The sequence below is a fragment of the Trachinotus anak genome, unplaced genomic scaffold (assembly GCF_046630095.1).
Source record: "Trachinotus anak isolate AG129_WGS33_773 ecotype Australia unplaced genomic scaffold, CSIRO_AGI_Tana_v1 ptg000012l, whole genome shotgun sequence".
In the NCBI taxonomy this organism is placed as follows: Eukaryota; Metazoa; Chordata; class Actinopteri; order Carangiformes; family Carangidae; genus Trachinotus; species Trachinotus anak.
In genome coordinates this window covers 8,811,103-8,834,735 of record NW_027273863.1, presented here as the reverse complement: position 1 = coordinate 8,834,735, position 23,633 = coordinate 8,811,103, and the positions used below count along the sequence as shown (strand labels likewise).

The following is a 23,633-nucleotide window of genomic DNA, read 5'->3' as shown; positions in this document are numbered from 1 at the left end:
GTCCTTCACAGAAAATCCCACAGCAGACTAATGAAAACGACTGTGGAGTCTTTGTGTTGGAGGTAACATGCTCTGCCTGCTCAGTCTCCATGAATTCAAGCGTTATCCTTTCCAATTTCTTTTTTTAAACTGTTCACTCATTACACAGTAATTCACTTTTGCTCTCCTTTTCAGTATTCTAGATGCCTTGCGCTCGCAAAACCTCTTCAGTTTTCACAGGAGGACATACCAAAGATACGTAAGAGGATCTACAAAGAGCTCTGTGACTGTAAGCTCCATGAAGAGGGCTGACGAGCATCTTACAGTCGTATGTATGTAGGTGTTGCTCATAATATGTGCTGCTTCTGATTTGGGTGTGAAATCAGCAGTCCACGCTGTCTCCGCAGGGCTTCACTACCAGCTCACAGCCTTACAGCACTCTGAGGGCATATAGGTGACGGCGAGGGAGAGCGCCATGTTTGTATCTGGTGCACTGTTCATGCTCAAGTATAATCCTTGTGTGATCGCTGTTATTTATATGATCAATATTTAATAAGGCATGTTATTTATTAAAAGAAAACATCTTATTGTTCTTGGAGTTTACACATCAACAGTGCACCAACAGAGCCTTATTGAACTGACTGCCTGTTGAAATGGATCTAATCCGTCATGGTGGATGTCTGTGTTACTGTTTAAAAATATCTTTACACCTTATTTGCACTTTTTTTTTTTCCAAGTGTAATATTGCATTGTCGACTTGTAGTTTGAGATGTTTTACATCATACTTAACCTGTTAGCACCAGACGACTGAGTAGGAAGTAGGTGTATTTTGTTTCTAAAGAAAGTTGTTTAACTGGAATCAGAGTCCAATCTATTATTTTTGTTTGTCGCATAATAGAAATGTGTTAATAAAGTTTTAAATAAAAGAGCGTTTCCAAACATTTCACAAAGTTTATTTTATGTTTCATCTTACAAATCAGCTGCTGTATGCACTGCATGCAGAATGTCTTTTTATTCATTTATTTCAGGTGACATAAATATTTGTAAATACACAACCTCTTAGCTATAGATAGGTATTTTATTAATCTCCAGCAGAGTATAACTGTATGTGAGCGTGTCCCTGAACAGTTATAAAATATACACTGGTTAGAAAAGAGTGCTCTGGAAAAAATTGGAAATTTTAAGGCACAAGAAAAACTCTCTAATGTGTGGTTTTCAGTATGAGAACCGGATAAATGAATTAATATACTGTGATAAACATAGTTCAATATGTAATATTCATCACAAAATAAATCTGGTCACAACAGACACATTTCTATAACAGACCTTTTCAGTACACAAGATATAATGAAATACAGTTTCACACATAATAGTTCCCTGTCTCTTCTGGTTTTGTGAGCTCACTCCTTGTGTTAACTGTTAATTGCAGGGCTGATATCAGAAGAACTCGTGGGTGAAACTTTATCCAAAAAGCCGTAACACGGTCACAACGGAACAAGTTTTGTAACGTAGCCTCTTGGTTGCTGAGAAAATTGTCCACTTTGTTTTTGCAAAGGAGATCCAGTTAATTCTGCAATAGGCAGCAAGTTTAATGTGGATATACACCTGTTTTATAAACTGAAATCACAGGAGGCCAGAATAGATTACGGAGACAGTGTGGGTAGATAAATTTGCTCCACCTATCATCAATACAGTGGTGAAGAAGCAGCCTGTCCAGAGAAGCTGAATTCACCTCCCTTTTGTACAGAGTAAGAATTATAGACGGGCTGTTGTGCTGTGTGCAGTTTTATGCTAACACAGTACATAATTACATGACATTTCACTGACTTAGTACTCCAGTGTGACCCTCTGTCTTGACCAACAGTCAAGTTTGACCATAATGGATGAGGAGGGGTCTAATCGTTGACGTGGAATCCCCACTCAACTTCTGGCTCATCGTCGAGGCGTATCACAAGGTAGGACACCAACTGGAAGAGGTTCTGCCACAGGCCCAAGAAGAGGTACAAGTAGAAGTCACTGACATCTATTTGGCAGTGTATCCCCGAGTAATTCATATCGCACACACACTCAAAACTGTTCACGTAGTTGACACAAAAGCCTCCGTTCATACACGGGTCTGAGGCACATTCATCCACGTCCTTCTCACACCTGGGAGGAAGAATAAGGACAGAAGTATTATGGAACAAAACAAGAAAAGGTTTCATGGAAAACATTTAGGCAAAAATGGCATCTTAAATCTGTAGGTGTGATTTTCTTGGCCACTTGGGGGCAGCAGAAATGAGCTACAATGACATTATCACCTTTTAAGTTGATTCATTTGGAGATGTGTTTCTGACCATCTGACAAATGTAAGCCTAAAGGTCACTTCTTTTAGCTCTGTTTTTTTTTGCCCCAACAACTCCTGAGGGAAATATTTGGCTCTTTTGCTCACGATGTTCACCAGCTAGTTACTATACATTCGAGTAATGGGTCAATAAACCAAAACAATGAATTGAAAGACACTAAAAAGCACTGTAGAACTGAGGGAAATACAAAGAAAGGTAATAAAAAACAAAAAATGTTTTATGGTTTTGTAGATTCCAACGACAACTTAAATTACACAAAGCCATTAAATCCAGTGTTTTGTCAGCCTTTTCTGGCTCATGGTCCTGATTATAGGTCCAGTGATTCTCATTTGTATCAAGGTATCAATAAATCAGTTTAATGGCAGTTATGCGCAACTGCAGAAAGTAACAGACCTTTATTCAAGGCAGACTTTTATTAGAGGCAGGCCTTTATTTCTAATTCCCTAATTCTATTTCTAATTCTTTATTTGTATGTATATTGGTATAGTATATATACTGTATATTGGTCATATTTTGGTGAGAAGACTTGTTTTGATCTGTTCCTTTGCCCTGTTGAAGTCACTGCATTAGGCAAACAACAGTCAGATGTGATTGAAGGATGACAAAGCAAAGTGGATCAGAATGAATTAATCAAATCCTTTAGATGAATAATCCAGGACAACAAAGTGTTGAAAATAGCATGATTATATTGTTGAATGTATTAAATGAAAGTGGTAGAAATGTACATTATGCTTAATTGGCATGCACAATATGTTACAGGCACCACCCTTTGTTTTTCCCTGGCCCTGTATTTGTTCCTGTTGACCATGCCTCTGGCCATTATTGATTATTGCACATCCACCTTTTAATCAACTCCCGCTTTCTATTTGAGGAAATGCAGTAATATGTAATTAATTATTTCATATTAAAAATGTATCACAAACATATCAATAGGTCAGTGGGAGAAATCTGAGTGGCCCTGTCTACAATATCACAATTGCAATATCATGTGATATCATGTGATATCAGAATACCACATAGTGGGCCCATAATGTAAAAAGGATTAGATATTATTATACATGTCCTACCACTGTCCAGTGAAGCCAGGCAGGCAGTAACAGGTGTTGTCTGCTTCAGAGCAGTTCCCTCCATTAAAGCAGCTGTATTTCCATCTTGTACCCATGCATGCAGATACAGGCAACTGAGGAAGTCTTAACAAAAAAAAGAACACAACAAGAAATGTCAGTGCCCTCCAGTCTGGTTAAGTTAATATTTCTTGGTTTAGGAAAAAAATGGAAATGTTCATATCGTTTAATGTAGAAGAACTTACGGATTTGTCTCAATGTACCATGGGATTTCAGGAATTTTGTCACTGTAAGAAAGAAAACTGTAAATCAATACAAAGAAGTGCTTGTTAAGCTGTTGTAAGTGTGTGCTACTGTAAGTTTGTCAGTTTGACAGGGAGATATTATTCAAGTGTGATCGAACTCACTCGCAGTATTGGCCTGTCAGATTTTGAGGGCAGAGGCATGTGTAGCTCTGGAAGCCTTTGAGGCACGTGGCGCCGTTGCTGCAATTGCTATTTTCACACATATCGACTTCTACCTCACACTGTTCACCACTGTACCCCAGATCACACACACACTTGAATCCCTCAGGTAGGTTGGTGCAGTTGCCATAGATGCAGGGGCTGGAGACGCAGGTGTCTGTCGAGTCTTGACACAGCGGGCCTGTCCACTCGGAGGAACACGTGCAACGATGCAGGTCAAAAAGGTCCTCACACACACCCTGGTTCTGACAAGGGTTGGGTGCACACACACTGGTTCCCCAGCAGCCGTAGTGTGGTGCAGAGTTGCCATTTATCCTCACAAACTGCTCCTCCTGAGGTCTCGGGAGGTTCAACTCTATGTCCAGGTGGAAAGGGAGAAGAAGGCCTCCAATCTCCACTGAACCCAGACAGCCAGAAAGTTTCACTCCACCGTCCCGGCCCAGTCCCCCCAGGAAAATGTCTGCTCCCTCCCTGAGGAAGTTCAGGTCCCCTGCAGCTGTTTTGGACATGCTATGTTCCTTCTGGCTTCCATCCACAGCCATGACCCACCTGGAGGTCAGGAGTGTCTTGTTCTCCATGCTGAGCTCCACAGTGTGCCACTCTCCATCACTGATTGGACCCTGATTTTGAACTGTCAGCTTGGGGGAATCCTTGTCATCTCTAGCCTGGATCTCCATGACCAAATGAGAGTCCTGGAGGGAGACAGTGATGTAGTCTGAGTCTTTTTGTGCATGCAATAAGGTGGCACTGGGTTGTCTTGTGCGGAAGCTGAGGAACACACTGGTGAGGTTACGCCTAATCTTTCCGTTGCTCCGGTAATGCAAAATGCTGCTTTCAACCCGAAATGTCACATTAGACAAACCTGAAGGAAAGAAATGAAAGAGAAATGAACTGAAAAGAAATATTAGTTTTTAATGTAGTTTTCCCATTTGCTTCACTTATTCCAGTACCAAGACATTGTGCCCTCTCTTGATATAATAACAACAGTTGCAAATTAAACTCTCCTGAAACCTGGTTTCAAATCTTATTAAGTAACTTAACACTAGGCTGTAAAGCAGAGAAGTGCTTTGTTGTATCTGTCACCACACCAGGCTGTGGTGTCACTGTGTCCTAAAGTAGACTTGTACATCTCTACAGCAAAGCAAAAAGTTAAACCACTGGGGTTCAGCAAAGACAAGTCTTAAGGGGTGTTTAGTTACTCATAAAACTAAACAATCAAAGTTAAGGTTTGGAAAAATGCATCATTGGGTGTTATTTAGTTAATCTGCGTTATCAGGACTGTGAGGGTGTGGTTTGATCAGACTTGATTGACAGTGTTAGAAATTTAAGCACCAACCCAGCAACTGGCATCATGTTTTGTTGCAAACACTGCTCAATCCTTATTGGTGCATGGGAGTATGGGACATTGCTCAGCTGAGCCCTGCCCACCTCTGACGAGAAAAGGTCAGGAAAAAAACACAAATACGGGACATTTTTATATGGAATAACCTAAACTGTTTTAACTTTGGCAAAAAAAAAAAAATATATTCATGTAATCGATCAAAATACAGAACAAAAGAGGTTTTCAGGGAATTTAAATTGTTACTATTCATTTTGCCACAAAAGACAAAACAGACTGCAGACAATGTGACCCGCTGAAATGGCTTGGACGGCAGCTATTCTGGATCAGCAGCTCCCCTCCCTTTCTCTTCGTCTCCTCATGTGACATCTCCAGGAAGACTTGTCATCATAAACTTCCACAGGCATGTGGCGGCAGACTTAATCTGACCAGGGATTACCGTGTCTTAGAGGAATCCTGTGTGGGATCCCTGCCTCAACTCTGTTCCATGCTGTAATCAGTCACACTGTAATTAAACAGTGCCTGCACCAGTGAGGGCCCTGAAGGGACAGCATGCACACAGCAGACAGTCCCTTCAGTGGATATAAACTAAGATCAGAAATGGGCTGCTTTAATAAAAGGCTCACCCATTAATTGTGGATCCCTTTTCTTGGCAATCTTTGCACATGTCACCAACAGGAATAGGAATGGAGGCTGTACGCAATATAATATTTATAGCATAAAGCCTATTCTCTCGCCATCCTTGGAGATTTTTACTTTTTTTTTTTTAACCCACGGTCATATATTTAAAGACAATGTTGTTTCTAAAACAGGAATAGTGCAACAACAGGCCCTGACCTCAGGATACTTACACTCAAAGCCCTGAGAGCGGGGCTGACAAACGGCACTGGCAGGGCAAGGAGACAGCTCACACCATTTAACCTCCTCACAGCGCTGCCCTGCAGTGTTGGGGGGGCAGTTGCAGATGAAGTCATCCCACATGGAGTAACACACTCCCCCGTTGAGACAGGGGTTGACCTAATCAAGAGAAAACAGTTGAAATCAATCAAACAATGCTCCCTGTGAGTTCTACAATGTTTGTTGTAATTTTTGGTGCAGAGAAAGAATGAAAATGTGTGACGAGCTCATTCAAGGTGAACAAGACAGCACTGATATAACTCACAGCACAGGCATTGTCACTGTTGCATCCTTGTGCAACATTGATGAGCTGCTCTAGGTTGTAAGATTCCACCGGAGTTGCTATGGGATAGAACTGCAACCGTTTGCTGTTAATCCTCAGATCCTGGACACAACCCTTAAAGTAGCCGCCAAACGAGGCAGTGGCCCTTGAGTCTGGTAGCCCTCCAATGAAAACCAGATCCCCAGGATGGGCTCGGATGTGCCTGATGGACATGGAGCCCTGGTCTTGAGTTGACTGGAACAAGTTGGCTGCCGTGCCTTCCACCTTCACAGTCACTAGATGGAAATGGCCATCACTGACAGCACCCCGACCAACAAGAGTCTCAAAGTTGTTGACCTGAACTTTGACTCTGCCCTCCTCCAGCCACAGGCGGAGGTACTGGCTGGTGCCGTTGGCCAGGATGAGGAGCAGGCCACTGGACTGTCTGGTGCGAATGAACATGGATATAGTCACGGTATCACCTGGGTCATCGTCTAATGAGAAGACAGCATAACTCTCCAGGTCTTTGTTTCCAAACCTTGCAGTGATATACTCTGTATGGGAACAGAGAACAGAGAGGAAGCCAAACTTAAACAAGACCTGATGAGATGTACATTTTAACAGATTAGGATGCCATTTTTTTTTCTGTGGTCATTTAGCTTATCTTAAAGACTGGAAACAAGGGGAAACAGCCAACCTGAGTTTGACTAAAAGGCAAAAAAAATCTGTCTACCTGTAGAGCTCATTAATGAACAGATTATATCTCATGTGTTTAATCTGTGTGAAAACAGAAGCGTACAAACTGCAGTTGGCCATTTTACTGGGGGTGGGGGTGTGTTGGACTATTTCTTGGCTTGGAGCAGTAACTTACAGGTGTCTCCGCTGGTTGCCTGGCAACTCCCCAGAGACAAGAAATAGTGTGGCATATAAACCCCTCAGTACCAAAAGGTGAATTATTGTTTTGAACTTTTTTGCACTGATTAAACAAATGAGAGCGTATATTAAAGAGTGATCTTAAGTATTCCTAAGATAAGCTAACCGTCTGGAGGTAGTGGCTATTTAATGCAGTGATATTGATCTTTTTCATCTCATCATCAACTCTACACTAGAAAGTGAAAAAGCATATGTCAAACTATTCCTAAAAGTGAACAAAACATTAGATTTCTGTGCGGTTATCAGTGTTTTTGACCACAAGCTATTCATTAACTAAATAAAAGTCTGTATTGACAGACAGGTGATGTTTTGGATTATTTCCTGCACGGTTTTCACAATGAGTAGCCTACTGTCTTTTCATTGAACAGAAGTAGCTGGTGCGGATGCCAACCGACGAAAATGCTTCTGCATGGCGTGAGTCCATAAGACTCGCTGATTTGTCAGTAAAGGCATTCCAGGTCGTCTCCTGAAAACCACGTTTCTTAAATCCTTGGCCCAGGTGTTGTTGAACGCCTCCTAATTGCATGACTGAGTGGCTGACCTCTCTGTGCTATTTCTACAGGTTCTCTAAGCTCCTTTAAAGTCTACTGACTAACTTTATCGTCCTGCAGGGTGGCTCGCATCATAGCTAACCATGAGGCTGAACTTCACTTGAACTGTTCTCGCAGCATGTCGTCCTGCAATGCTGAGAACAGCAGTGTCATTTGTCAAGTAGAGCATGCTGAATGCAATAACAGACAATAAATGTCCAACCTGAATTTTGCTTTTATGTGTTTCTGTTATTTATGGTGGGAAAGTAGCCAACTTTGTGTACCTGCATGTGCGCAGTATGTACATAGATGTTAGTGTGGGTGGTAAGAAAGAAAAATTGAGAACATTGAAGTAGTTGGACTTAAAAATATGATTTAATTTAAATTTGAAATGGCATGCAGTGGTGTGTGTGTGTGTGTGTGTGTGTTTATGTCTTACCCTCTGCACAGTTGTTTCCCTCATATGGTCTGTGGCACTCACACATGTAGCTCCTCCAGCCCTGGCTCACACAGCGCCCTCGGTTCTGACACGGGCTGGTGTCGCACTTGTCTTTGTCGCTGCATCCCACAGTGATGTTTGCCTGGACGTCTGAAACTTCTGGCACTATGACGGGCAACACCAGATATGAGTCCACAAACACATCTCTGAAGCAGCCTAGAAAAGCAGGCGGGTAGTCTGCTTCATCCACTGCTCTGCTCAAACCCCAGCTCCCCCCGACCGCTCCTAGGAAGAGGCTCTGACGAACTGTTCCTGCCTCAGGGAGAGCAGAGGCTTGCTCAAGCAGCTGGACCTCAGCGCTGGAGTCTCTGGAGCAGCCTCCTTCAGTGCAGAGCAACCTGATGAGACTGACCACGCCGCCTAGTGATGCTTCCACTGTATGCCACTTGTTGTTGGACAAGTACTCCGGGAGCTCTTGAACCAGTGTGCTGGAGCCTTGACCTCTCAGGCTGCGGAGGCAGAGATGCCCATTCAACAGCTCTATGCTGAGCAGCAGGTCGTCCACTCTGCGCTGCAGAAGGGTACCGACTGCTCTTTCTGTCTTGAAGGTGAATGTGACTTGAAGAGGAGCCTCGGGGTCTAGAAGCTGCGTCTCTATGTACATATAGCCTCTGGACTCAAATGAGAAGACTGTGGAGGTCTCACATTTTGAGCCTGCGAAGCCAGCAAGGCAGATGCACGTGTAGGTGTGCTGATCATTTACAAGTAAAGGAGAGCATACTCCTCCATTCTCACACTGGTTGTCATCACAGCCTGAAAGTGGAATTGTACAAGTCTCCCCACCATACAAGCGCCCGTTTTGGCTCCGTTGGGAGCAAAGGCATCTGAATCCTCCATTGTGGCTCTCACATATGCCACCATTTTGGCATGGCTGCTGTTCACATCCATTGATGTCCTCAGCGGACAAAGTGCCTGTAGAGATGACAACAATCAATTTCAACTCTTTATATATGTATGAAAACAAATTGCATCTAAAAAATGGTAGACATATGGAAATTGAGAATATAAAGCAACTGTACAAACTTTTGTTGTGTATTTTACAAAACAATTATTGAGCACCTCTGCCATTATTTCCAAATATGATAATGATTATATGTGATGATAATAAGAGAAAAATATACTAATTATTACCTTACTGACACAACGATACCGGCTTAAAATGAACATAAACATTTGCAAATAATATTAATCTCTGATTACAATATTTATACTGTATCCAACGGTTACCTGTATAAAGCAGGCAGAACAGCCACACACACACGCTGTATCTCAACATTGTCCTCAACAAGTCCTCCAGATTACAAGATGTTTGGCAATATCTTCATTTTCAAATCAAAGAAAGGTGGAGAATACTTGTGTGTGCAGCTCCATCCTCATCTCTGCTCCTCCATGCATGGACGTGCTCACTGAAATGCTCGGAGCGCTGTGAGCCAGATAGGAGGGATTAAGCTAATGCACTTACAATGTCTTACACATTTCATTGGTGAAGGGAGGGGTTCATCCAGGAGGCTAATTTGAGCAACTCCAAACATCTTCCCCTACTCAGGACTGTGATCTTCACTTTTAACAATTGAAGCTCACCTGGTGAAACCAGTAGGATGTCTCACCTCAAGAGAGTAACAAACTCTAATTCAGATTTTCAGTTTTCTGGAGAGGGAAATATTGCAACAATTTGACTATGCATACACATCCTGAAACATGGACATAAACACAAATATGTGTGTGCACATGCCCACACACATGTCGCGTACTGCAGGGCATGTCCTCAGACCTCAGGTGAGTACCATTTGGTCACAGCAATTGGCTGGATTGAGGCCCAGTCCTTGAAAGCAGTAAACTCAGGCCAATGATTCTAATCTGGGAAGCATCTCTGTCATTAACACGTCACTGACGCCATCACAGGTTATTTCTCTGAAGAGCCCTAAGAGCACTCAGTGTGCTCATTAGTAATGCTAATGGTCTTACTGTTCTCTGTAGTGTTACTTATTTTACACTTGCTTTGGCTCAGGTTTCACCGCGGCACCCACAGTATGTTATAGCCGAGAATTTGGGGCCATTATCAAATATGTAAAATATAAACAACTATAAAATATTGTAATGTGCAGGTATATCATTAGGTTTGCGCATATGTTCATTGGAATTTGTATGGATGTAAATATAGCTGGTGTACTTGCACACATATTTAAACTGATAGATAAGACACATACTGAAGTAAAAGACAAGAGGTGAAAGAAGCAATCACATATTTTATTCAAGTAAAAGTACCAATACCACATTTTAAAAATATTCTTACAAGTAAAATTCTTACTTTAATAGGCTACTATCGACAAAAAGTACTTACAATTTAAAAGAACTCAATATGCGGCTAAGATGAGAATTTAATGTTGTAACTGGCTGTGGTAGAGGTATTTTTACTGATGTTTTATCATTTTTAGGTGATTTAATTTACTGTATAACAACACATCGTATTTTAAACTTTTTATGTTAATTTTGCAAATTAACTTGTAAGTTTAACTGTCAGGTAAATATAGTGGAGTGAGACTATAAAGTAACCTAAAATCAAAATCCTCTAGTTAAGTACAAGTAACTCAGAAGTGCAGCCTACTCATTTGTTATTATTGTTTAATTGCTTTATAAGCTTCAAAAGATGTTAATGTGAGCACCATGGAGGCCTGCTATTAGCTTCCAGACTACATTACCCATGATTCTTTCGTCTGGTGAACCCTCTCGTCAGCCTATGATGCAGCTCGTCAAAACCTCACCTTTGTTTAATTCCTGTTTGACTTTTCGTGCCTTGCATAAAAACTGAACGAATGAAAGTATAAAAGCTCGTCTCTCCCTCGCTGTTTTTGATTTTTTCCCTCTGTTTACATCTTTGAACAGGAGCGTTAGGAGACAAAAGCTGAAACAGCCAATAGGCGAGCAGTTTGTTACGGCGTCCGACATTTCTGGTAGGATGGCGAGCTTGGGCGTTACAGATATTCAGGAAACTATTATTTCTGTGTTTATTTTCCACTTTACTTATGTCAGCTGAAGTGTACGGTGATTTGTAAACGACACCCCTGTCTCTCAGGTAAGGTTTACGAAAACATCCCGATATAATTTCTAATTCCCGGGGTAGCACTGAGGGTCGTTTGTCAACACTCTCCCCGGAGGGGGTCCGCTCGTCGCAGTCATCACAATGTTAGGGGTCCTTGAGGTGGGGAGCGGATCTGTAAATGCTGCGGTCTCTACCGTCAAGAAGTAAGGAGAGCCGCACGGTCACTGGCTCAATTTCACGTCTCCGTCAGGCCTGTATTGTCTATTGGGTGCAGTGTTTATGGTCTTTCTTTCTGCTTTGTATTAACACTTACCTTAAACGTTACTGTGCATCCTCTCATGCACAGTTTTCACATTTATGGTAACTTTTCCCCAGTGTCCCTTTAGAGTCAGCTGCCAACCTTGTTGTTGTGTAGTTACAGTACTGTGCAGTGCGGCTCAACAGTTAATCGAAATATTATCGAAGTTGCAATGTGGCCATATGCAATGTTGCAGGAGCAGCAGTTCTTTGATAAAGGCAGAATATGTTACAGCACACTTTTATTAGAATCTGAATATTTTATTGATGATTGATTAGGTTAAGTTTTATGAGTGAAGCATTGTGTTGCTACAGAGATGTCCTGGCCGACAAATCATATTCTTCAGATATAAGACTCCAGCAGGAATCACACCATTATAGTTTTTTTTTTTTTTTTCAGGGAAACTGTAAAACAACAAACTATCTAACTCACAAAAATAGTGACTCATATAACAATCGCAATATCTGTCAAAAATAGTTGCAATATAATTATTTGTGTTAGGATTAGAGCGAAACTATTGTTCTAACATTTGTGTATCTATGTTCAATCTCAACACTGTTTATATTCCTCTTGTTTTCAGGCTTGTTTCATGGTGGCTCATCAGACACACCAATGAAGAAAAAGCCTAGTACTCCTCTGCGTCTCAAACGCAGCAGGCTGGCCAGTGCCAGTGAATGTGTTACAGAGCCAGGCACTGTGCTAAGCTCCAGTGCTCCACCAAACTCTGACCCTGTCCCAGAATCAGACTCACAAATCAGGCACCTGACTATGTTGCAGCACAGTCACAACCTCCTCAAGTTTTTGAATGAGGACCGGACCCGGCATAAGTTCTGTGATGTGTCTGTGTCTGTGGGCGGGAAGCTCTACAGCGCCCACAAGGTGGTGTTGGCCCATGGGAGCAGCTACTTCCACGCTGAGCTGTCCAAGAACCCAGCTACAGCACATGTGACTCTGGACCATGTGGAGGACTCTGTTTTCCAACACCTGCTCAGCTTCTTGTACACCTCTGAGTGTACTGTCGCAGAGACAGACCTCCCTGCTCTAACTGAAGCGGCGCGATTCCTGGACATGATGGACATACTAAAGATGCTGTCTGAAGAAGGGGACGTCCACCCTGTAAGTGTGATCCAGGCCCAGGCTGAGATAAGAGAGTCTCCTGAGGTAGAGATGACCTCCAGTGACTCACCAGCATGTGACACAGACATCCAAAGCCCATTTGAGCAGAGCACCCGGTGCATTCGCCATTTTAGGTCTGAAAACTCTGTGGCTGAGAGTCACAAAGATGTACAGCAGGAAACGTCAAGTGAGAAAGAGAGGACGGCAGGTCAGAGCTGTGCTACCACGCGGAGATCAGCTCGCAGGAGGAGAACACCCACTAAGTATAAGAGAGATGATGTAGAGTACCTTGTCAACACTCCTGAAGAAAAACAAAGGACTGTATCACCAAGAGAGCAGGATGAAGACAGAGCAGAAGAAGCAAGAGAGGTGGGTTCGGAAAACCAAACGCCCAAACCGGACATGAACGAGACATCTACACCAGCTCAGGGGGATGACATAGTGGACGAGGAGGATGAGGGGGAGGAGGGAAGAGACATGAATGAGGATGTGGCTGGCCAAAAGAAAATCACTCAAGTTTGTGCAGCTGACAAAAGTGCAAGTCAGCAGGGTTCGGACGTAGAAAGGACAGAGCGCCAGGCTGTTCGAGAGGTGGAAGTGCATGTGCCAGCAGCAGGAAGCTCTAACCAGAGTCCAGTGTACCCTGAGGGTCTGGCTCCAGTCATCATCCAAACCTCCAACAAGAAGACTCTCAAGTGTCCCAAATGTGACAAGACCTTTGACCGCGCAGGTGGGAACCCTTGAGTAAGGTCTAGATTATTAGTGTTTTTACTAAGGTTACCTCTTGCAGCAGCAGCATTAGTGAAGAGGGGTAGCTGTATTACTGAGAAGCATAGCCAGCTTGTTTGTTTTATTTTTTTTAGCGACTTACCTTTACAGACAGATGCTAAACAGTATAAGTATAAATTCTATCTTACATGTTTGGGGTGTGGGACTGCAGCTTACAGTTATTTCTCATTATGGAAAAATAAATCAAATTTTTTAAATTAAATGATTAAGTGCTTCATCACAATTTACCACAGCCATGATAATGTCTTGAGTTTGCTTGCTTTATCCAGGCAACAGCACAAACAATTTAATTCAGAAATATATAAAATATATATAAAAATATATAAAATACCCCCCCCCCCCCCTTGTTAAATTTAAACAGAAAATGTGTCTGTCACCTGTTGCCACTGCCAGAAACTCTCTTTAAAAGCTATTACTGATATAATATATTGACCTTCAGGGAAGTATGAGAGTCACACCAGAGTGCACACAGGAGAGAAACCATTCCAGTGTGACATCTGTCTTCAGCGCTACTCCACCAAGTCTAACCTGACCGCGCACAAGAAGAAGCACGCCAGCGACGCCCCCTTCCAGAAGAAGGAGCACAAATGCCCCTTCTGCAACAAACTCCATGCCAGCAAGAAGACCTTGGCTAAACATGTCAGGAGGTTAGAAACAGCTGTGTTTATATCCTGTCTACCTTCAGTCTACTTTGATATTCATTCTAGTTTTTGTGTTAATTCAGTCATCTGAACTAAAGTCAGCTAACATAATTTAATTGTGACACTTTTTTATGATATCATTGTCTTTGCCAGCACCCACAGCAAACAGCGTTCCTAGTTGTACTCTATATACAGTATTCAGGGGAAAGAATGTGTGAGTTTTTCCCCAAAACTCGCTCAGTTCACTCTGAACAATTTAGAGAAAATCAAGTTTTGTCCTTTTATGGATTTTTTTTTTTCATGGTCTGATGATCACAGTCAGGGTCAGGAGTCTGCAGCCACGTCATGGCTCTGTGAACCTGTACTTAGACAGAAATTCTCTAAGCTAAATGGTAACAAGTCGGTAATAATGTTAACATGCTGATTTTTAGCACGTTTAACATTTACAGTCTTAGTTAGCATGCTAACACTGACAACAAAAAATTAGCACAGGTGAGTCCGATAGGAATGCCATTCATTTTGCAGGTGTTTGGTCATAAAGATAAGTTTTGATCAAACTGAAATTTGACCTGATGAAGGGGCTAGATGGAAAGTTAAGGGATCACCAAATTACAATCCATCCAAAAGTTGTTGAGACATTTCATTAAAAAAAACCTAAAAGGTCATCCTCATGGTGGTGCTAGAGGCAAAGGCAGGGGATCACCAGAGTAAGCAGGTATCATCTCTTGGGATCAAAATCTACAGTTTCACACCTTAACACCTGTATTATTCTGTGCAGTATAGGCATAAAATGATGGCAACAGTGTCAGCAAACACTGTAGTGATGACATTTGGAAAAACACTGTGAACTATGTGTTCACCCTGACTCATTTAGTTTCCAAGTTCTAGGTAAGTTATAGGAAATAAAACACTTAATATGTATTAATATGCACTAATTCTTCACTGGATCTCCATGATGACTTCAGCTGTTACAGTCATGCTGTATGATCTTCTTCACTACCCTGCCAGGTTTCACCCAGACCACATCCAAGAGTTTCTCACCAAGAGGAAGAAGAAGAGTGAAGGCTGGAAATGTGCTGTAAGAATTGGTTTCAGTTTTGGATTAATCATAATAATTCATGATCAGTACAGGCAACAGTTTTGAGTAATTAGTAAATATTACACTTAATGTAAAGAGAGATTTTAACAGATCTGTAACCTTTGAACTGTATGAACCAGATTTGCCTGAAGACTTTCAACCGTAGGCCTCATTTGCAAGAGCACATGATCCTACACACCCAGGACCGGCCTTTTAAATGCTCCTTCTGTGATGAATACTTCAAGTCAAGGTTTGCCAGGCTGAAGCATCAAGAAAAGTACCACTTAGGTGAGAAATGTACCGTGAAAAAAGGAAATCTTTACCTCTTAGAGTTAAGAGAAAATTCAGAATATAGAATATGTGGTGTTATTGCGTCTTTCCAACTATATTAAATGGCAAAACTGTCATTACAACTTAAAATGATTTTACTGCTGTAAGACATTTGCAAATACATTTATATTAGTCAGCAACCATGTTACTGTAGCAGTTTAACCAAAAAGTTTTTATCCTGTCTCATTTTCAGGTCCTTTTCCCTGCGAGATCTGTGGCCGACAGTTTAATGACTCAGGAAACAGAAAGAGACACATCGAATGCACTCATGGAGGCAAAAGGAAGTGGACCTGCTTTGTTTGTGGGAAATCAGTAAGGGAAAGGTATGTCTCTCTGTTCCTAAACCGTCACTACACACTTTCCCATCTGGAAGGTGATATTTTGGATGGTGGCAGTGTGTTTGTTATGTATTATTAAAACCCTTATTTTGATGCGCTGAGCTGCAAAAAAAAGATGTTTGAGAATGATTTTTCCTGGTAGGACGACCTTGCGGGAGCACTTGAGGATCCACAGTGGGGAGAAGCCTCACCTCTGTAGTATCTGTGGCCAAAGTTTCCGTCATGGCAGCTCCTACAGGTGAGTCCAGCGATATTTGAAAAAGGTGTTTGATGTTGGAGGTTGCGGATGTTTCAGGCTTTCAGTTTGTTTGGCTGCATCATTAATGAAGTTGCCCATAATGAGCAAACTGTTTCATGGACAGGCTTCACCTCAGAGTCCACCACGATGACAAGCGCTATGAGTGTGACGAATGTGGGAAAACCTTTATACGCCATGATCACCTGACCAAACATCAGAAAATACACTCTGGTACAGTACAGGACATACAGCAGTGTGTCTTTCTCTGGCCTCTTCTTTAGTGATAAGGTCTACTTCACAAAGTTTAAATTTAGTTTCATATTACTATATCACATATTTACTTTAACTTAGCCCACATTTATTACAGGTGAGAAGGCACACCAGTGTGAGGAGTGTGGCAAGTGCTTCAGGCGCCATGACCATCTGACTGTCCACTACAAAAGTGTTCATTTGGGAGAGAAAGTTCGGCAGAAGTATGTTATCAAATAAATCACAGTTGCACTCAGTCTTTTTTTGGTAATGTTATAAAAGTGGTACAGTTGCTGTTATCAGAGTTCAAAGTTTGGCAAATGCTCTGTCTCTGTTAATGAGGAATTTTTTCACAGGTATAAAACTGCTGTGCATCAGTGTGAAGTTTGCAAGAAGGAATTTAAAGGAAAGTCCAGTCTAGAAATGCACTTCAGGACCCACTCAGGTAAAAAATGTGTATATATATATATATATATATAAATGATACATTTACTTTAAATGCTCGAGGAGGCAGAATTGTTAATTTTCCTCAGTCGACTGTTTGCTAAGCTCTGCCCCCTTAGTTACTGTTGCTATGCTTTCTGTTCTAGCACGGCACATATGCAGTTTGCAGCGATTTACTGAAGCAGATTTACCACTTGAAATTCATTTGAAAGTTTCAGACTGTGGTTGGTTTCACACAGAAGCAAACAGAAGCAGCTTCTCATTTCTAGGTGACGACTTGTGGATTTTTTATTCGGCTCCTGGCTGCCACACAGTGAAGGTTCAGCACTGAAAAGGCATCTAACATTTGCAGCTAATGGCGGAACAGATAAACATATGGTTTCATCAACATGTTTGTACTTGCATATTTGGCGATTAAAAAAAAAGACGCTGCCCTCCAAACTCTGTAGTTACCCTGTAGGGCTCTTATTGTAGCCCTCTTACACATTGTTCTTGGCTTGTGGAAAGCTGTGCTTAACCATAATTGGACATTGTATTTTTTTTGATATTCTCACAGTCATGTTTCCACTTGTGTTGATGTGACAGGTGAGAAACCCCACAGATGTCCTGAATGCCACCAGACATTTCGGATCAAGAAGACCTTGACAAAGCACATGGTGATTCACTCAGACGCTCGGCCTTTCAACTGTCCCCATTGCAGTGCCACCTTTAAAAGAAAAGACAAGCTCAAGTACCATGTTGACCATGTGCACAGCACCCGGTTTACTGAGCAGCCCCTCAGCACGCTCAGCGAGGACAAAATAGTCTCCATTCCTTTTGAGGACACTTCAAAGGCATATCGTGCTGAACCTAAGTCAACCCTCCAAAACACCCCTTCGACTATGAATGTCTGCGTGCCAGTAACTTTAGTTCCTGTCCAGGTGGCAGGAGGAGCGCAGGGCGATCTGAGCGCTCACGGAGCCTCGTCCCTATCCTCCCAAAGTCACAGTGTTGTGACCATGCAGGCTCAAGGACAGCAGCAGAACTCTGGCTACCAGGCCGCCACAGATCTGGCATTCTTGGAGAAGTACACCCTCACCCCGCAGGCCACCAACATCATCCACCCTGTGAGGCCCGATCAGATGCTGGACCCCCGAGAGCAGTCCTACCTGGGCTCACTGCTGGGACTGGATTCAGCTTCCACTGTGCAGAACATCTCCAACTCTGATCACACACACTGATGCTCCTGAGCCCAAAACTGGGTCTTAAAGGCGCTGTCTGACAAACCGACCCAGTCGTTTCAATCTGAAGAATGAAGCTACACTATTCACCACTAAAATATTTTCACATTTCAAGACAGAGGGCAATGTTTGACCTAAATGTAAATGATTAAATTTTAGACAAACACTACACAACTGCTCTTGATTCATTTTGACACAGGAAAGTCTCTTTGATGTTCAGCCTGATCTCACAGGGGCCTGGGATTGGCTCATGCAGAGTAAATATGAACAATGATCAGAAAGTATTAGAAGTTGAAGTACTTACATATATGTGCAATAACCTTGTTAAATACGGATAATGAGTCATGTAAAATGTGTGTTACTATAGCGCAAAGCAGTAATAATCGGGGTAGAAACATTGTAAAATATTTTTAAATTTGACATTTTGAGAGCAGAGTACCAGATGCAGATGAATTGAGAGAGCAAGACGATGAAGTCTTGAATCTATGCCAAGTCATTTTCGAGATAATTGCGAGAAAGTAAAATTAAAAAGCAGCAACACCTTGAGGTCAATTAGTATAATTTTTAGTGCTTGAGTAGAATGTGCAATTTGGAAGCCACCTGCCAACTTAGGTGAATTTGGCTGTGACAGATTTTGCTGCAGACACATTTTTTGTGGAGAAAAATAAGACAAAATAATCAGGAAAAAAAACAATAGTATCAGTCAATTAAAAAAGTTTCGGTTGCATCCTGTGGTGGTTTTGCTGGTGGTTTTTAATTGTGTTGGAGCAATTGAGTTGGAGAGTTCAGGTTCATGTAAACATTCAAATGAAGCAGCAGCGATGCTCTCGTCAAACTCGTGCAATGCCCAGTAAAACCAGAACTGCATGAATGTGTTTGAGTCATTAGCCCTGTGATAGGCTGGTGCCACATCCAGCAGTGACTCCACCTGGGAAAGCCACCTGCCACTTGTGACCCTGAACAGAATAAGTTGATATGGATGATAGATAAATGATTGTTTTGCTTTTGAGGGATTTTTTGATCACACAAAACACAATTATAGAAAGTTTAAGGCTGAGATTTTATTGAGGCCAGTCCACCAGTCATTTTGGTGGCTTTCAGCGCAGAGACAAAACATTTACTCCATTATGTGAGGATTCATATATCAAAATGAGAAATGCACACACCGTGTAACATCATCATCGCCAAGTTTCCAGGCTGGCAGCTGTTTTCAGTCAGTGGAGAACAAATCCAAAGACAACTATCTTTCAGTTGGTCATAGAGCCTTTGCAAAGGCCCTGGTCACAAGAAAGGAAATAAAGAATTATATACACAATAATAATAAAACATAATAAAAACAAAGTACAATATAAATACATAGTCATAAATTCATATAAAAATTCATCCTTGTATTGCTTCATACAGGAGTAACACTCACCAGAATTCTTCTGAATTTGTTACAACCTAAAAATAATCATGTAGAAGCACAGCAGTGAATATTGTTTTACCAACTGTATTAACTGTAGAGGAATAATAGCCACTAATTAAAACATTGCATATAGTGCAGAAGCTTAGTGAATCAGCCTGTGGATACCTTTTTTATAGTACATTAATATTTGGATGTGCCTCACAGATAAGAAAGTCAGTAGCACTCATGTCTGAATTGTAAATTTGAAGCTGGGGCCAGCAGCGCTTTATCTTAGCTTAGCATAAAGACTGGAAACAAGGAAAACAGCGCTGTCCAAAGATAAACTTGAGTATTAGTGGGTTTTATAAAAATGGATGAATTCAGTACATGATTAAGTACCCTCACTACTGTGCTAGAAAAAATCAGATGGGAGCCGTAGATGTACCATTGTTTAGTTTTGTTAAATCATGAAGGTTTCAAATTGAAAAGGATTTGCTGTAATGGATGAAAACATGTCCTACAGTATAGAAAGTAGACCTCAGGAAAACTTCAGAAAAAAATATGGAAGAAATGCTAAATGAGAGATGGCATTTACATACAGAAGCTAGAGAGGAACAGAGGCCCAGGTGTGATGTCAATAACTTCCTGGGGTCGCCTATCAACCAGTAGAGAATCCCAGCCAAATATAGTCCAGCACATACATCCCTGAAAACAACTACGAGTTGTTTTTATACTTTGTAGAGAAGATGCCGGCACTCATACATAAATAGTCTTGATGTTTAATATGGCGCAACCATGAATATCAAGGCTATTTAAGTTTGAGTGCCACCATCTTCTTTACCTTGTTGACTTATCTACGACCATGCACCCAATACAGTAACCTACTCAGGATCTGAGCGGCAGCTATTTTCTTCACTTGTTTTTACACTTTGTTTGTTATATGGACAAACCCAGGTGCTGTTCCTTCTGTTGACAGTCTTTGTGCTAAGCTATTAACTTCTGTGTCTAGCTACATATTTAGTGTATAGACATGACATTGGTGTCAATCTCCTCTGTGGCAAGAAAGCCAATAAGTGTATTTCCAAAAATGCCAAACAATTTCTTTAAGGTTAAGGCTCAGGTTAAACATACAACAGAGCTGAGCCTGGGAATAAATCTTTTATTTGTCTATAAGAATGACACTAATATTTAAACCCTGTGGCTTTCATTGTCTTGATCTGATGATCAAAGACAGTTACAACCAGTTTTACAGACACGATCTACAAAACCATCAGGCAGATAGTTGGCACACACAGTGTCTTAGCTGACAATGAGCAGAGAAAACACTGTTGAAAGACCTGTTATCCTACTGTATTTCTGTTTATGGCATATTGATGTAATGAGCTTAAAGTTATACTTACATTTGCTTAACGTGGCTCTTCCATTAACGCACTGGACCACAGAAAACAAATTGGAATTTTTCACACATATCAGTTCCACATTTTCACCATCTTTTAAAAATGTAATTCCATTAGGTAATAATTCGGGATACTGATTAGTGTCCACAGAACAGTAGGCATCTGCAAAAAAGGAACAACAATTGGTTAACTTTTTTCTCAACCAACCTCCTGGACAGATCACTGAAATAAAAGTTAGTGGGCTTGACTTGTTTATACCTTTGCAGGTAGGTACTTCTGACCATGTGCGATCTGCGTAACACTTGACTTTCTCTGGACCCACTCGTCTGTAAAAGCTATTACAGCTGAATCTCAAAAACATGTCATTAATTTCCACAACATCACCATTTACGATGGTGGGGTGTTCTCCACAGTTGGTGACTGAAATAGAAAAAACAAAGTGTTTCTGGTTGGCAGAGATATTATCCAGTACATGTAATGTAAAAGGAGAAATGAATCGAGTTATTTACTTGATGTGGTTTGAGTTTGATTCTCCCTCTCATTTGATCCAGAGGTGGCAGAAGGTCCTATAAGATAGAGTCAACACACCAGTTATTAGTTATGAGTCAGTTATTATACTGCCATGTTGTTTTTGTGCATTTGTTCCAGAATATCTAAACATTTTTCCCATCATGCTTCCAAATATAATAGTATGATTGTATGATTTTTTTCTGTGATGGATTATCTCTGTTGTCAATTACTTGAACCTGCAATAATTAATGTTCCAGAGGAAATTTTTTTCTGTCTTTTCTTTGTGTAACAGAAATAAAAAAGCTCTTTTTTGGAGATTACTGAATTCTGACCGGTTTCTCCTAGACCTCCTATAGGAGAAATAAGAGATCATGATCTGAGAAATCAATCCTGCCCAGTTTGAGAATAACAGGAATAAGACAAGAAAAGCAGGAGATTTCAATTTCAGGTGTTGTGCAAGCTCTTTTGTAAGCCAATCAAGTTTTCTTACTGTTGTCTTAAGAGCTGATTATTTCAGACAAATAAAGATCAGAGCAGTGGAAGAAAAAAAAGAGTATCTTAAAGTTCCTAGGAATTCAGATTAAGAAATACGAAAAAAACGGTTAAAATCTTATATTGATCTTAAATTGAGCTGAATTGTCCAGGAGAAGAGATGAAGAGATCTTATTTCTGAATTTTCCTTTCCTCTGGGTGTTACCTATTTACACATCCAGCAGTTACTTCCAACATTAGCATTCATTTGGATTTTTTTCTTTATAACCACTTGATAAGGTCTAATATTGATTTTTAAAGGTCCTTTATTTTTTTTATCTACCTTTTTAGTAGTTTTCATGTGATCCATTATTAATATATAAACATTGATTATGTCCACTTCAATACCAGTTCATGAAAAGTATTTTCATCACTGCATATCTCATCACATTGTCCACTTACTGCATGTCGGACCTTCAGTCCAGGTCCCAGCTATACAAAAGATGGATTTGTTGGTGTGTGCTCCCTCTATAGTGTATCCATCTTCACATTCATACACCACTTCTGAGTCTATAGCAAAAACCTCCTGGTATGCCTGATGAATTATTACAGCATGGGGGACTTTAGGGGGCTCGGTGCATGCAGTGGTACTTTCTGTGAATAAGAAAAAAAAAAAACAGTCATTAAAAGTGCTCATGAGAGATGAGCCCAAAACATTTTCACTGGTTTTGTTCCTCTTATTGTGATTTTTCTCTCCACAGCAAACAAATATAAAACATCGGACAGACTTACTCTGACAGACGGGCAAAGATGACCATTCTCCATTTATACATCTGGCTGTTGCAACTTGGTCTTTGTGTTCAAATCCTCGGTCACAGCTTATCCTTATCATGTGTCTGTTCTCATACCAACCATTTGAGTTTTCAGTGTATTTTCCATTGGGGATAGTTGGTGGAAAGCAGGCCTTTATATCTGAGAAATGAAAGACAGAACAAGACCATAAAAACTGCCAAAGTTTCCATAAATATCATCATATATGGTTCGATAAATGATCTCAAACAAATCTTCACTGAAGGTTAATAAAGCTAATTATTGCTCTAAAACAAATTTTGACCTGATGATGGCTCTAGATGCAAAGTCAAGGCCACCAAAGTTATCACAGTTCATCCTGAGGAAGGCATGAACATCTAAACACATTTTTGTGTCAATACATCCAATAGTTGTCGAGATATTTCAGTCTGGAGCAAAGTTGTGGACCAAAGGACCGACAGGCTGACGTTGCCAACTATACAACCAGGCACCTAGCATGGCTACAAAGAGGAAACAGAAGATGTATTTAGGGAACACTTACCCATACATTGAGGCTGATGAGACCATTTGCCATTTTCACATGTGGTTGTTGCCCACCAACCCTTCATTGCTGGTTTACGTCCATCGTAGCAGGTATAGCTCAGCGTTGTTCCATTAGAGTAGGTCACTTGCTTTGGGACAAAGAAACCACCGACCAGACTGGGAGCACTACAGGACTGTGTTGCACTTTGTGCTAAAATACAACACCAGGCAATGTTACTCTACAGTAACTGTGTTTTTACAAATTTAAATGGTCACATGTGAAAGTATTCAATGTTCTCACCGTCAAGTGCTCCAGGAAACCAAATCAGGAGAAGAAATCCAAAATATCTGATGTACATTTTGTCAGCACTTATATCATCTCACGACAAAGCAGAGCTAAAACCATAGTCCAGATCAGCAGCAGTTAGTTATTATTAACGATT

At 41.1% G+C, this 23,633-nt stretch overlaps 4 protein-coding genes across 14 annotated transcripts in view; 2 read left to right on the top strand and 2 right to left on the bottom strand.

Moving 5' to 3' along the window:
• Positions 1 to 929, top strand: part of LOC139629559 (sentrin-specific protease 5-like) — an 8,784-nt gene extending 7,855 nt beyond the window's left edge. For 4 of the 7 annotated variants that reach the window (XM_071492257.1, XM_071492255.1, XM_071492254.1 and 1 more), the window contains exons 9-11: positions 12 to 62; positions 175 to 268; positions 387 to 929. In XM_071492257.1, coding sequence (XP_071348358.1) covers positions 12 to 62; positions 175 to 268; positions 387 to 433 — 192 coding nt within the window. In that variant the 3' untranslated portion in view covers positions 434 to 929. Of the gene's footprint in view, positions 1 to 11; positions 63 to 174 lie in introns of all 7 variants that reach the window. The other 3 variants (XM_071492260.1, XM_071492261.1, XM_071492258.1) reach the window with 3 other exon arrangements.
• LOC139629555 (protein crumbs homolog 1-like) lies at positions 917 to 11,171 on the bottom strand. Its single transcript, XM_071492246.1, has 9 exons — positions 11,075 to 11,171; positions 9,540 to 9,735; positions 8,253 to 9,224; positions 6,354 to 6,904; positions 6,043 to 6,208; positions 3,796 to 4,714; positions 3,634 to 3,675; positions 3,392 to 3,514; positions 917 to 2,127 (listed from the first exon to the last, which is right to left on the bottom strand). Exons 2-9 carry the CDS (start codon positions 9,586 to 9,588, stop codon positions 1,875 to 1,877), a joined length of 3,075 nt encoding a protein of 1,024 aa, XP_071348347.1. The 5' UTR covers positions 9,589 to 9,735; positions 11,075 to 11,171; the 3' UTR covers positions 917 to 1,874.
• zbtb41 (zinc finger and BTB domain containing 41) lies at positions 11,152 to 21,263 on the top strand. Of its 3 annotated transcripts, none has more exons than XM_071492249.1 (11): positions 11,152 to 11,385; positions 12,231 to 13,496; positions 13,995 to 14,202; positions 15,205 to 15,274; positions 15,415 to 15,562; positions 15,798 to 15,927; positions 16,085 to 16,180; positions 16,305 to 16,411; positions 16,548 to 16,653; positions 16,786 to 16,874; positions 17,459 to 21,263. In XM_071492249.1, the coding sequence occupies exons 2-11, from the start codon at positions 12,263 to 12,265 to the stop codon at positions 18,091 to 18,093; spliced, it is 2,823 nt and encodes a 940-aa protein (XP_071348350.1). In that variant the 5' UTR covers positions 11,152 to 11,385; positions 12,231 to 12,262; the 3' UTR covers positions 18,094 to 21,263. The 3 variants fall into 3 exon arrangements, with proteins under 3 accessions (XP_071348350.1, XP_071348348.1, XP_071348349.1); XM_071492247.1 differs by lacking the exon at positions 11,152 to 11,385 and adding an exon at positions 11,516 to 11,555; XM_071492248.1 differs by lacking the exon at positions 11,152 to 11,385 and adding an exon at positions 11,676 to 11,712.
• Positions 19,136 to 23,633, bottom strand: LOC139629568 (complement factor H-related protein 1-like). Of its 3 annotated transcripts, none has more exons than XM_071492274.1 (9): positions 23,492 to 23,633; positions 23,210 to 23,401; positions 22,651 to 22,830; positions 22,321 to 22,512; positions 21,387 to 21,443; positions 21,136 to 21,297; positions 20,881 to 21,039; positions 19,511 to 19,592; positions 19,136 to 19,370 (listed from the first exon to the last, which is right to left on the bottom strand). In XM_071492274.1, the coding sequence occupies exons 1-8, from the start codon at positions 23,547 to 23,549 to the stop codon at positions 19,537 to 19,539; spliced, it is 1,056 nt and encodes a 351-aa protein (XP_071348375.1). In that variant the 5' UTR covers positions 23,550 to 23,633; the 3' UTR covers positions 19,136 to 19,370; positions 19,511 to 19,536. The 3 variants fall into 3 exon arrangements, with proteins under 3 accessions (XP_071348375.1, XP_071348374.1, XP_071348376.1); XM_071492273.1 differs by having other exon boundaries at positions 19,511 to 19,536; XM_071492275.1 differs by lacking the exon at positions 22,651 to 22,830 and having other exon boundaries at positions 19,511 to 19,536.

What these genes read in the sequence shown, in the direction of transcription:
- zbtb41 (XM_071492247.1), top strand. Translation starts at nt 11,531, where the DNA reads ATGCTGCGGTCTCTACCGTCAAGAA. An exon ending in GGGAAATCAGTAAGGGAAAG is followed by an intron (nt 15,928 to 16,084) that starts GTATGTCTCTCT and finishes TTTTCCTGGTAG; the next exon opens with GACGACCTTGCGGGAGCACT. An exon ending in GGAGAGAAAGTTCGGCAGAA is followed by an intron (nt 16,654 to 16,785) that starts GTATGTTATCAA and finishes ATTTTTTCACAG; the next exon opens with GTATAAAACTGCTGTGCATC.
- LOC139629555 (XM_071492246.1), bottom strand. Translation starts at nt 9,588, where the DNA reads ATGTTGAGATACAGCGTGTGTGTGTGGCTGTTCTGCCTGCTTTATACA. An exon ending in CTGACAGGCCAATACTGCGA is followed by an intron (nt 3,676 to 3,795) that starts GTGAGTTCGATC and finishes TCTTTCTTACAG; the next exon opens with TGACAAAATTCCTGAAATCC. An exon ending in CCTGGCTTCACTGGACAGTG is followed by an intron (nt 2,128 to 3,391) that starts GTAGGACATGTA and finishes TCTTCCTCCCAG; the next exon opens with GTGTGAGAAGGACGTGGATG.
- LOC139629568 (XM_071492274.1), bottom strand. Translation starts at nt 23,549, where the DNA reads ATGTACATCAGATATTTTGGATTTCTTCTCCTGATTTGGTTTCCTGGA. An exon ending in GTTTCCTGGAGCACTTGACG is followed by an intron (nt 23,402 to 23,491) that starts GTGAGAACATTG and finishes GTTGTATTTTAG; the next exon opens with CACAAAGTGCAACACAGTCC. An exon ending in AGAAGTACCTACCTGCAAAG is followed by an intron (nt 21,040 to 21,135) that starts GTATAAACAAGT and finishes CCTTTTTTGCAG; the next exon opens with ATGCCTACTGTTCTGTGGAC.